The sequence below is a fragment of the Emys orbicularis genome, chromosome 1 (assembly GCF_028017835.1).
Source record: "Emys orbicularis isolate rEmyOrb1 chromosome 1, rEmyOrb1.hap1, whole genome shotgun sequence".
In the NCBI taxonomy this organism is placed as follows: domain Eukaryota; kingdom Metazoa; phylum Chordata; order Testudines; family Emydidae; genus Emys; species Emys orbicularis.
In genome coordinates this window covers 200,485,822-200,499,122 of record NC_088683.1, presented here as the reverse complement: position 1 = coordinate 200,499,122, position 13,301 = coordinate 200,485,822, and the positions used below count along the sequence as shown (strand labels likewise).

Below are 13,301 nucleotides of genomic sequence, written 5' to 3'. Positions count from 1 at the left end.
AACCCATTGGCCCGTATTCATCTGGGTAGCCACCTTCCTCGGGACACTTGCTAGTCTCTGGACACCGGGGCCAGCTGCATGCACAGGCAGAGGCAGAGCTCCCTGTGCTTCGGGAGCACTGGGCCATTGCTGGCCTTCTTGCACTGGGGCTCCCTCCTCCCTTTGCGGGGGAGGGGGACAGAGCGCTCTCTCGCTCTCTCCCCCCCCCTTCCTTTTGGCTAGGTGAACCTGACCCCTTTCTCCGCCAGGCAAACACCCCCTCTGTGCAGGAGGGGAGGGAAGGGAAGCGAGGGATTTATCTCCCCCCGCCCCGCCCATTGCCCCCTCTCCCCGGGGGCGGGGCCGCTGCTGACATGACGGGGCTCGGGATAGTAACAGTGGAGGGGGGTGGTCACGTGGCGTCCCCGCAACCGCGCCGCGCGCGCGCTCTCTCCTGTGGGTGGCGCGGGGCCGGGAGGCCTACGCGATCCCAGGGTGCTGTGCGCGGCGTGGGCTCCCTCCGCCATCCCGCTGGGAGAGACGATCTGTGCGGGGCCCTGCCAGCGAGACGCCGCCTGCGCGCAAAGCTCCGCCGCCGAACGGACATGTTAGCGCGGAGCCCCTGAGCGGGACCGAGCCTCCCCCCCCCGCGCGCCTCACGCCGCCGCGGGCACCCGCACCAGCCGCCGCCAACATGGAGGCCGTGAACGCCTTCAACCAGGAGGTGGGAGCCGGGGAGCGCGGGGGGAGGCCGGGCCCGGGAATCGGTTCTGGGGATCACGAAGCCGTTATCGCGGCCGCCTGCCCCGCTGCTTCCGGCCCCGGGGCGAGGGAGAGGCCCGGCCGAGGCCTCCGCGGAGACCCAGGTAGCGGCCGGCCTGCGGCCTCCCCTCGCTCCCGAGGCTGTTCGGGCCCCCTGGGTCTGACGGAGGCCGGGCGGCCCAGGAGCGGCCAGCGCCGCGTTACTCCGGGAGAGGCCGGGGGATCACCGCCCCCGCCCCCTCCCCCTCCCTGCCGCACGCACAGCGCGCGGGCCGCCCGGGAGCTGGAGAGCGCGGCCGGGCCCTCGCGCCCAGGCGTTACCCCGGGCGCGCTGCGCCCCGCGGGGGCCGGGCGGTTCACAGCCGAGGCGCCTTGTTCCCTGCCAGCGCTGGGGGAGGAAGCGACCACGTGAACGGGCGGCCGATAGCACGGGCTGGGCAGCCCCAAACGAAGGGGCTGCCTGCGATCGTGCAGGAACTTCTCCGTGTGTGGGTGCTGAGCAGCGTCTGGGGAAAGGGTCAGGTGACAAGCCCCGAAATGAAGCATGTGGCGGGTGGGGAGAAGTAGGGACCGGTCTCCTTTCCTGAGGCATGGAAGGCCCTTGTGCCATCTCCGTCACTCTTCTTTCGGCTGCTTCCGCTTGTTGCAACTCTGCCTGATCTGAAAACTCTCTAGCTAGGCAATAATATACCAGCGATTGTGTCTTCCAAATTGGACATCAAAATAGGCCGGATCCTGATGTCTAAATTTTTTTCCCCACCTAAATTTAAAATGAATGTGTAGTTGGAGAGAACTTTAAATATAAGTTTTGGTGCATAGAATGTTCTTGCAAATCATTTTAGGGCTACACAAGGTGTTAATTGTAGTGTGTTTTCATTGCAAGTAACCTGCCAAATCTAATCCTATCTTAAATGTAAGGTTTGCAAGACTTATTCCAGAATGTGTAATGCATTTTGAAGGTTAGTGTGCTATGAGTGGTTGCTGAACAGAAACAGTAAAAATGGCAGACTGCTCTCATGTGATAAAGTCATGCTGTGTAAAGTTCATTCCTTGCATCTGCTTGTCAGTTGCACTAGACTAGAGTATCATTATGAACACAATTACATATCTACATACCTTTACTCAATAACTGACTTTGTATTTTTCTCTTTATGGTATGATTTTTCTATTCTATTCGTGGGGTCTTTACATTTTGAAACAATACAGATAACTCCATAGCTAAGGAGTGAATTTTGAGTGTGAATTTTAACCAGCACTTTTCATTTAAATTGACACGTTCCTTATTTTGACACAATTGGCAGTTTGATGGCTATCCATTTTCCACATTTCAGGCATTTCAGTGGTGGTGTTTTTAAACAGAAATCTACTAAATTAAATTAATTGGAGTTAGATTGCACATATGATGTGCTTTCTACTCTTATTAGCATGTAGGACAGAAATAGCTTTTACCTGTCTAAATATCAGTGGAGATACTAGCAGTGCTTGCCACTTCATTCATCTCATTATATTGCTTCCTTGTACGGCTTAACTTTGCTGATATTGGACAAAATGCCACTCATATAAGTATACAAATTTTATTTGCTGACCCAAATGATTTAGGTAAATGTGTTAATTTAGATAACCATCAGTATCTCTTGGTATTTTAAGTAATCTCATTCCGATGTATTCAAAATGGATATGTCTTAAATAACACATCTGGGTGCCCAAGAAATAGTAAATGTATGATGCCTGACTCTGTCAATATTTTACTTCTGGATACAGAATAAAAAAAGAGTACTTGAAATTCTGGTAACTCTGCAGAATTTCAGTTTGATAACTTATGTGAAGACTAAATTGTATTAAAAAATGTATCCAGTTGAGATTTTAATATGATTTCCCTCACAAATGGCTTATTCTGTATGGTTCCAATTCTGCAGTCACTTGAGCAGTTGCTTAACTTTATGCTCAATGGGATTTACTCATCTGTTCAGTTCAACATTTAGTTTCCTGGCTTTCTTTTGATGCCCACAAGGAATTAGTTTATATATTTGAAAACTAAATAAAAAACTTGGCTCTTAATCCCTTCTCTGAACTTCCCAGTTTGTCCTTTCATCTATATCTGTATGTTGGATTGTAAACTGATTTGGGAAAACACTAAATTTTCTACAGCAATAAGCACATCGTTTGTGCTAAACAAACAGTTATTCTGCCTATTATATTTTTACTCAAATTTTGAGCAGATATTGCCAACTGGTGGTATTTGGTAGCCCAGTAATGTAGTGTATTACCCTTCAGCTAACTAGTTTGAACCAGGTACTCCTGAAACACTGAATTAGAATTTGTGAATTTTGTTAAAGTATACAGTTTTGTAGTTAAACATATAGTGAGCATAACTAATGGGTAACATGTTGAAGTGCAAAATCTTACTAACACATTTCTTGAGAAAACTAGTATACGAAAAAGATGACCTTGACACCCATGTGAAAAAAGCATGTAATGTTTCTTTTCCAATGTTCAATTCGGTTATATTTTGGTTTGGCAGTGTAGGTTTAGCTTTTGAATTTGAAAAAAAAATTGGTTAATTTAGCAATTATAAAAATTAGGGACCAGTACTGCTTATTATAGGCCTCTGCACAGTAAGGCCATGTCTGCACTAGAAATGCTGCAGTGGCAGTGCTGTAGCACTTCAGAGTAGACGTGCTACAGGAGGGTTCTTCCGTAGCTGATCCACCTCCCCAGGAGGCAGTAGCTAGAGCGATGGAAGAATTCTTCCATTGACCTAGCACTGTCTACACAGGGAGTTAGGTTGGCTTAATTACATCACTCGGGTGTGTATTTTTCACACCCCGAGTTATGTAGCTGGGTCGACCTGACTTTTTAGTGTAGACTTGGCCTAAGCTTCTGTACTCAGCTTTGCCAATGGAAGTAATATAAGAGCCAACAGACTGATAATTGTGCATTGTTATAATTTTATGATTGTTAAGAACCAAGCGGTGTCATCACTCACTTCTACATGTGACTCAGGGTGGTGATAAAGACACTGTACTTCAAGTCAGTAACCCCTCTCTCCTCTCCCCCCCCCCCCCCGCAAATGAAGAGAATGGATACTTGGGTGGGCATTTCTTCTTTGTCTACAACTGTAGCTTAGTTCTTTATTATTTATACCTGGGCAGTTGACCAGACAATTGAATATTTGATCTAGTATAGCAATCTTATGCTAATAATTGATCTCATTTTGCAATGTCAGTGTACCTCTATCTTTTCCTCCCAATCTTTTCCCTAGTCACTCACCTGTTATCAGCTAGCATTATTTCCTTACATGAAGAGCGCAGTATTATAGTGCAATGCTAGCTCTGCTATAATTAAAGTTAGAACAGCTTTCTGTTTAAAGCCTGACTCTTCTAAATGCTCTAAAATCCGCATCGTTACTTGGATTGCCTCGAAATTTGGTTTGCTCTGTGGAGATACAGAGTAGAGTAAGTGATCCAAATTTGGGGTAATTTGATCATGCGGGATACTGAGATAAAATCTCTTCTCCCCCCAAAAAACAGCTTTTCTAAAGGTTGATGGAGTCTGCCAACATATTTTTGTTCAGAGCCAAGGAACTGATCGTGCCCAAAATGGTCTCCATTGCAGGATATGTACTCCAGCTATTGCAGGGAATCCACTGCCCCTTGAGGGGAGCAAATTGAAAATAATAGCAAGAGAGTTCAGCTCTCTAGTTAGGCATATGCCTAACATTCAGGCTTACTGGCCAGCAAGTTTTCACTACAGCTGGGTAGCTAAAGGGGATATACAGTAGCCATTGAGCCAGAGCTACACCCAGCCAGTGTGAGTTCAAGTCTGACCTAGAGCAGAAATCTGAAAAAGATTGGAGGCATGTTGCTAAAGTATGTCTGTCAGGTGTGTTTTGGGGAAATGTATTGAACCAGAAAATAAATTCTGCATGCAAATGCTTGCTGGGATGGTAGTGGGGTTTGGGAGCGGAGGAGTGGGGGGGATAGGGGTGTGGAGCTGCATTGAGGGTGGCAGGAGGTCAGACACTGGGAGTGGTGACATGGAGGTGGGTGGCACAGCAAGAGAGAGGGTTTAGGGTTGGGGAGGTGTGGAGTATCGGTGCTCTACAGTTAAGATTGAGATGATTGAGTGCTATAAAATCCACATATGTACTTGTGTTGGCTTGACTTTTCCTGTGCTTCATGGGGATGTGAGGTGGGGACAGTGAATCAAATTGGGGTCATTTGAGCAAGAGGTTCCCAAGATACAGCATCCCTGAAAAATGTTTTTATTAAAGTTCACAGATTCTACCAGCATTTTTTGTGCATACCTGGCTTCTGAAGTTCTGATGGCTCGATGGGACAACAAGGGGAGGGTGAGCTGGAAATGATGGAGGGGGCTATATGTTGCTGGGGTGTTATCTATTCCCCCCCCCCCACACACACACATCAATTTTCTCTCACCGGTCCTTAAAGTTACTGTAACCACTGTGTAATAAAACTCAACTTTGGGGGGCATATAACATGTGTGAGACTTCTTTCACCGTCCCTGTTAGCAATTACACACTCCAAACATTTTAGAGCATGACCATTATTCCTATTCCACAATAACAAAGTGGTAGGGGTGATGTTGGCCAAGTCATGTAATTTCTGTGTGTGTCAGTTTCCCCATCTGTACAATGGGAATAGTGACATTATCCTCTTAGGAAAGTGGTGTTGAGATCTACTGATGAAAAGTGCCATGTAAGAACTAGGTACTATCCTTACCTGGCCACAGTAGCATCCTTACAGCAAACCTATATGATAAATACAGTTGCCTAAACGACCATCAACTCTTACCAATGACACATCTTTCTGTTTGTTTTTCTTTCTTTCTGTTGAAAAAACTAGAAAATTCACTGGCAAAAAACTTAATTAACATAGAGTTAAGGTTGCCCAGTGATGTATTGTGCCTTTCAAGAAAGTCAAGTTCAGCAAAACTCAAACATGTGAAAACCAAGTATTTCAAACTCAGACTTCTGAAAAGCAGGAAGTAAGTAAGGACTACCACAACTTTAACTCTCCCCTCCTTTGTGCTGGCAATAGCTTCTGGGAATTATCTGCATGCATTTCAGCTGCATTCATTGTGTTAGGTGTAGCTGTACTGAATAGTGGAGGGATTAATTGGAGTAGTTTGGAAGAGCTGTGATTGTGATATGAGAGGATCTGGAGGGCTGTGCCCGTGTAGTAGGGTGTCAGTGCAAAGGAAAGAGATGCATGTATACCCTGAGAGATCCAATATTCCTCCTTTCAAGTATTGAGTCATGTAGGTTCTGTCAGTAGCAGGGCACAGGCTGGTGGGAGATGAGTGTGATCTGTGGATTTAATTAAAGGAATGTTACATGGCATCTTGTGCATAAGGGAGAAGGGGTTATAGATTTTAGCAGATGAAGTGTTCTTTCTGTAGGGTAAGCTGTGTGTCTAAATGTAGAGCAGATGTACGTAGCTCCTGTTAGGTACCATGCAAAAGAGAATGCATGAATGTGTTATGGGCATATTGGGGCATCACTCAGAGAAAGCAGAGTCCAGGTTATGTAGGTGTGTGCCTAACCTCTGTATTTCCCACTTTTCAAAAGTTTGAGTTTGAAGCACCTTAATGCTTTATTTTCTGTTTTTTGCTGAACCTGGCATTCTGAAAAGGCATGATATACCACCAGGCAACCTTAGTTTCACGTTGACAAAGTTTTTGTCAGTGATTTATGTCTGCGTTCAAGGTTTTAAACTTGGTACAGAAACATGGGTTTCCTGTGTTCTGTTCCCCCCACTCCATACCCTGAGAGATCCTGCACAATATTTCCCCAGCTAGTGCAGTGGTATATGGAAACTGATGCAGTCCTAGTTATTTTATACTTTGTTGTATGAAAGAGCAGGAGAGGCACAGTTACCAATCTCTGATGCTAGGAGGAAAGACTAACATTGCTGTTTCTCTCTCCTGGCCATCTTGGTTCAAAAGGCAGTTGAAGGTCATGCCTTTGTTGCTCCTGCAGAAAGCATGTTTCCCATGTCTGCAAGGGCAGTAGAGTGAAACAGGCTAGGGGCTTGTCTACACTGCATCTCAGTGCAGACTATAGCGGTGTGAATTGCAGAGTACACCAAAGAGTATCTTAATGTGAACTAGGTACTTTTTAGTTTGCAGCAGTAGCATCCACATGGGGCAGTTAAAGCACAACTCTGGTGCACTCTGCAGTTCATGCCTCTGTAGTCCGCACTATGGCACTGTGTAGGCATAGCCTGGGATCATGCCAGTGTTACTCTCCAGATATCCTTAGGGGTTATTCTGAGTGCATAAGCAGCAGCAGTGGATGTACATTGAGGGGAGAGGGGTGCAAGGGAAGAGGAGGAGTAAATATATGCAGTTAGAAGGGTATGATAGTTGCAGTACATCAGAATTTGGGATTAAGCTTGGTCCTTCATTTACTGTACTACCAGGACTGAGATTATTGCAGCAGCAAATTCATCTTCTGGGGTAAGGAAGGTGCTTTGCATTGCTTTAGTGGCCACTTCAGAGCAACTGAAGGAACAGTATCAGTGTGATCCTGAAGGATCACATTCGTTCTGAACAAGAGACAGAGAACAAGAAAGGTGGAGGATCCTGTCAGAGACTAGCAGAAGTAAAAAAAAATGGGGAAATGAAGAGAAGCAACCTTCAAGGGGAGTAGGAGATTTATGAAGGTAGAAAGAAATTAATAAATTGATCTTAGTAGGCAGATAATGTTTCAGGTTTTGGGCTACTGAACTAAGTAGTTCATACCAAAACTAAATCCTCTCCCACATACTTTTTCATTTCCATTTGAAAGTGTTTATAAAGAAGTTTGCGCCAAATGGACTCCTAACTTTGTGAGTTTATCCTTCTAGTCAGCAGGAATACTTTAGTGGACTAAGTCTCATGTATGCTAGACTGCCCTTGATTTATCGCTGGACAAATTAGGCTGTGGCTTCATCTTCCAAAGAACATAAACTGACAACTGTGCAGTTTATGATGGTCTCTTACCCTTGTCAGCAGCTAGTAGTTGCTAAGCTTCACAGCTCACATATCAGAGGCTGATACTAATGATGGATCCTCTGAGCCACAGCCCAAGAGCAGAAATTTTGTAGGAATTCCAACATTTCTCTTTTCTCAGTAGCTCTGGGGATTTGTGGTAGGGTAAGGACCAGGCTTCTAGCCAGCAGGTAGACCCTGGACCCATTCATTTTTTATGTCTATCTCTAGCTGGACCTTTTCAGTCTGATAATCCAGTAGTATTACTGGTGCTTTGTTAGCATAAGTATTTTGTTGTTTTCTTCTTTCCTTCCTCCTCCATCCCTTCCTGCAAATATTCCGTTAATTTTGCATAGGCATATGAGCAAATATCTAAAATTGTATTTGAATAACCTATAATATTGTCAGTGAAAAATATTTCTAACTGTAATTCAAATGTATTCAACACACTTGTAGAAAAAAAATCTGTTCTTGGATTCCTTATGTGCTAATTTTTATGAAGACTTCTTATTTATATGTTTAGAACAAGACCGTACAAGCAGTCAAGCAAGCAACAGCATAGTACTGTATAGGAACACATACTTTAATGCAGGGGTCGGCAACCTTTCAGAAGTGGTGTGCCGAGTCTTCATTTATTCACTCTGATTTAAGGTTTCGCGTACCAGTAATACATTTTAACGTTTTTAGAAGATCTCTTTCTATAAGTCTATAATATATAACTAAACTATTGTTGTATGTAAAGTAAATAAGGTTTTTAAAATGTTTAAGAAGCTTCATTTAAAATTAAATTAAAATGCAGAGCCCTCTGGACCGGTGGCCAGGACCTTTGCAGTGTGAGTGCCACTGAAAATCAGCTCGCGTGCCGCCTTTGGCATGCGTTCCATAGTTTGCCTACCCCTGCTTTACATCTTATCAGGTGCTGAGACATTAATGTAGTAGGTTGATTTTATTACTAAAGGTAAAGATTTTTCAGAGGTGCTCAATGCATATATTGCTCATTCGCTTCAGTGGAGTTGTGTGTGCTCAGTTCCTTTGAAAGTCAGGCCCTGGCTGTGTATGTAGAAAGACATTCTTCTTAGTCTTAGATGCCCAGTTTTCAGCATTTGCTGCTGGCCAATTAAGTAACTGATATTGATGTGAAGAACTATTAACTCGGAAGTTTGAGACTTGTCACATCAGACACAGACCTCTTTTTCTGAAAAGTGGGTAATTGTTTGAGCTCCTTAAAGCAGTTTGCAAACCTTCACAGCTTCATGTTTGTGTGCCATGGTATTTAATACTGGTGGAAGCTACTGAACCTGAACAGGGTTCTGTTCAGTAGTATCGCAAAATGTATAATTATTTCTCACATTTGGTATTTCCCAAAAGATACAGGTGTATGTGGTACTTGTATTTTTTAAAGATCATGCCCAGCCCCAAATATATATTTTTTTCTTGTCTTTGCAAACTTCAGTTTAAAAACTTTCAGTGTTTACCACTATCCTTTGCCCTATCTTCATATGGGGATTCTTGGTATTTCTGCCTCTGTTGTTCCTTGTCAAAATTTAAAAAAAGTGGTCTATCTTTATCATTGTTTCTGGAATTGTCCCCTACTTCCTTGCTCTTTGATATTACGTTGTAGTTGATGTACTTGTGTGTGTGGGAAAACGCTTTCAAAGTCTGCTTCATTATATTTCCTTGATGAGTTGCCTTAAATTAAAACTTCCTTGTGCTAGAGAAGGTGATTTGGAACTTGTGGGTAAGTGGCAGTATACATGGACTATGGAAGACCTGCTTTTGGAGAAATTTTCTTCAACGTGTTTGTTGGAAAACTTAGACTCACTTAGGAACATTCTTTGATAGTCTGCTGAAGATATCTATAATATGTTGGACTATTTTCTCTTGACCCTAAACAAGGCTTGAAAAAAATCACCAGAAACTTAGTAGCCAGTAGTCAATATCAAAGTTGGGGGTAGAGGGTTCAAAGGCAATATCTTGTTGACAAAGGTCAGCTGCTGGTGTTTAAGCCTTGTCTACATTGCGGAGTTATCAATAAAAGTTATGCTGCTTTAATTAAACCACTGTTGCATGTCCACACTATCTGTGCTCCTTATGTTGGCAGAGCGCATCCACACTAGCAGCTCTTAGAATCATAGAACTGGAAGGGACCTCGAGAGGTCATCTAGTCCAGTCCCCTGCACTCAAGGCAGGACTAAGTATTATCTAGACCAGGAGTCTCAAACTCAAATGACCATGAGGACTAGTACATTGGCCCGAGGGCCGCATTACTGACACACACACCCCCCCGCCGCCCTCTGCCCCGCCCCCATTCCACCCCTTCCATGAGGCCCCGCCCCTGCCCCGCCTCTTCCCACCCCTTCCCTGCTCCCATTCCAGCCCCTTCCCTGAAATCCCCACCCGAACTCTGCCCCCTCCCTGCCCCCAGGGGGTGCAGGAGGGGTGTGGGGTGTGGTGGGGGCTCAGGGCAGGGAGTTGGGGTGTGGGGTGCAGGAGGAGTGAGGGGTACAGCCAGGGTGCAGAGTGCGGCAGGGGGTCAGGGTGCAGGAGGGGTGCAGGGTACGGCAGGGAGTCGGGGCGCAGGAGGGGTGCGGCATGGGGCTCAGGGCAGTGGGTTGGGATGCAGGAAGGGTGAGGGGTGAGGCAGGGGGTCGGGGTGCAGGAGGGGTGCAGGGTATGGCGGGGGTCGGGGAACAGGGTGCAGCAGGGGGTTCGGCTGCAGGAGGGATTCGGGGGGGGGGGGGAGGATCTGGCCCGGCGCGTACCGGGGGCAGGGCAGGCTCCCTGCCTGCCCTGCCCCCACAAGAGGCTGGAACGTGGGGAGGGGGGGGGCAGAGGGGCTGTGTGTTTCTGTTGCTTGAGGCACCGCCTCCAGCAGCTCCCATTGGCCGCGGATCCCCGTTCCCGGCCAATGGGAGCTGCTGGGGGTGCTGCCTAAAGCAACAGAAACACACAGCACCCTCTGCCCCTCCTTCCCCACATTCCAGCCTCTTCCCGGAGCAGTGTGGGGGCAGGGCAGGCAGGCATGGAGCCTGCCCTGCTCCCGGTGCACGTCCGGCCACCGCTCTGGTAAACACTGGGGGAGGGTGGGGAGACTGTGAGGGGCTCGCGGGCCGCATGAACAGAACCGATCCCTGCAGGACCCCACTAGTTATGCCCTTCCAGCATGACTGTGAACCACTGATAACTACTCTCTGGGAACGATTTTCCAACCAGTTATGCACCTGCCTTATAGTAGCTTCATCTAGGTTGTATTTCTCTAGTTTGTTTATGAGACGGTCATGTGAGACAGTATCAAAAGCCTTACTAAAGTCAAGATAATGTTTTCACCTCTCTCTACATCTACCGCTTCCCCCCATCTACAAGGCTTGTTACCCTGTTAAAGAAAGCTATCAGGTTGGTTTGATATGATTTGTTCTTGACAAATCCATGCAGACTGTTATTTATCACCTTATCTTCTAGGTGTTTGCAAATTGATTGCTTAATTATTTGCTTCATTATCTTTCTGGGTACAGAAATTAAGTTGATTGGTCTGTAATTCCCCGGGTTGTCCTTATTTCCCTTTTTATAGATGGGCACTATATTTGCCCTTTTTCAGTCTTCTGGAATGTCTTCCGTCTTCCATGACTTTTCAAAGATAATTGCTAATGGCTCAGATGTCTCCTCAGTCAGCTCTTTGAGTATTCTAGGATGCATTTCATCAGGCCCTGTTGATTTGAAGACATCTAACTTGTCTAAGTAATTTTTGACTTGTTCTTTCCTTATTTTAGACTCTGATCCTACCTCATTTTCACTGACATTCACTATGTTAGACGTCCAATTGTCACCAACCTTCTTGGTGAAAACTGAAAGAAAGAAGTAATTAAGCACCTCTGCCATTTCCACATTTTCTGTTACTGTCTTTCCCCCCTCATTGAATAACGGCCTACTCTGTCCTTGGTCTTCCTCTTGCTTCTAACGTATTTGTAGAATGTTTTCTTATTTCCTTTTATGTCCCTAGCTAGTTTGATCTTGTTTTGTGCCTTGGCTTTTCTAATTTTGTCCCTACATACTTGTGTTATTTGTTTATATTCATTCTTTGTAGTTTGACCGAGTTTCCACTTTTTGTAGGACTCTTTTTTGCGTTTTAGATCATTGAAGATCTCCTGGTTAAGCCAGTGTGGTCTCTTGCCATACTTCCTATCTTTCCTACGCAGTGAGATAGTTTGCTCTTGTGCCCTTAATAATGTCTCTTTGAAAAACTGCCAACTATCATCAGTTGTTTTTCCCCTTAGACTTGCTTCCCATGGGATTTTACCTACCCACTCCCTGAGTTTGCAAAAGTTTTCCTTCTTGAAATCCATTGTCTTTATTGTGCTGTTCTCCCTCCTACCATTCCTTAGAATCATGAACTCTACCGTTTCATGATCACTTTCACCTAAGTTGCCTTCCACTTTCAAATTCTCAACCAGTTCCTCCCTATTTGTCAAAATCAAATCTAGAACAGCCTCTCCCCAGTAGCTTTCTCCATCTTTTGAAATAAAAAATTGTTTCCAATACCTTCCAAGAACTTACAGGATAATCTGCCCTGGTGTGTTATTTTCCCAACAGATGTTTGAGTAGTTGAAGTCCCCCATCACCAAGTCCTGTGCTTTGGATGATTGTGTTAGTTGTTTAAAAAAAGCTTCATCCACCTCTTCTTCCTGGTTTGGTGGTCTGTAGTAGACCCCTACCATGACAGCACCCTTGTTTTTTACCCCTTTTATCCTTACCCAGAGACTTTCAACAAGTCTGTCTCCTATTTCTATCTCAACCTCAGTCCAAGTGAATACATTTTTAATATATAAGGCAACACGTCCTCCCTTTTTTCCCTGCATGTCCTTCCTGAGCAAGCTATACCAATATTCCAGTCATACATATTGTCCCACTGAGTCTCCGTGATGCTAACTATGTCATAGTTGTGTTTATTTAATAGCATTTCGAGTTCTTCCTGCTTATTCCCCATACTTCTCGCATTAGTATACAGACATCTAAGATACCAATTTGATTTCCCAGTTCTGTCTTGTCTCTCCCTTATTTCTACTATAACAGCCCATGCTCCCCCCCAGATTCTGACCCTTCTCCCAGGTCTTCATGTTTTTGACTTAACTGTGGGCTTTGGTCACCTGTTTTTTCACACCCCTGAGACAGAAAGTTGCAGCGCTGTAAATTGCCAGTGTAGACAAGCCCCACCATTCCACATTAATGGTTCTGATTCCTTCTTAGTTCTCCCACAGCCTCCTGAGCTGCTCTGTGAGCTCCCACACTGAGGAATGTCAAAGCTTCCAGAACTTTGAAAGAAGAGGGGCACATGTCTGCAAGGCAGCCGAGTTCAAAACAATGAGCAGAGCAGTCACGGCAGGCATTGTGGGATACTGGGGGAGGCCAGTTATGTCGACATAATGGCAGCGTGTACACTGATGCTTTGTCACTTTAACTTTTCTGAAAAAAAAACTCTCTCTCATCGAGGTGGTTTTATTTTGTCGCCAAAACTGAAGAGTTTTGTCACCAAAAGTGGCATTGCGGTGTGTATAGCTCCACAGTTTTGTCGG

The 13,301-nt window shown here is 45.2% G+C and overlaps 1 protein-coding gene across 1 annotated transcript in view; it reads left to right on the top strand.

Annotated features, from left to right (window-relative positions):
* The first annotated feature begins 629 nt into the window (after positions 1 to 629).
* The window catches only part of SCAF4 (SR-related CTD associated factor 4), a 76,336-nt gene continuing 63,664 nt past the window's right edge, over positions 630 to 13,301 (top strand). The window contains exon 1 of the mRNA XM_065405019.1: positions 630 to 703. Coding sequence (XP_065261091.1) covers positions 674 to 703 — 30 coding nt within the window. The 5' untranslated portion in view covers positions 630 to 673. The remainder of the gene's footprint in view (positions 704 to 13,301) is intronic.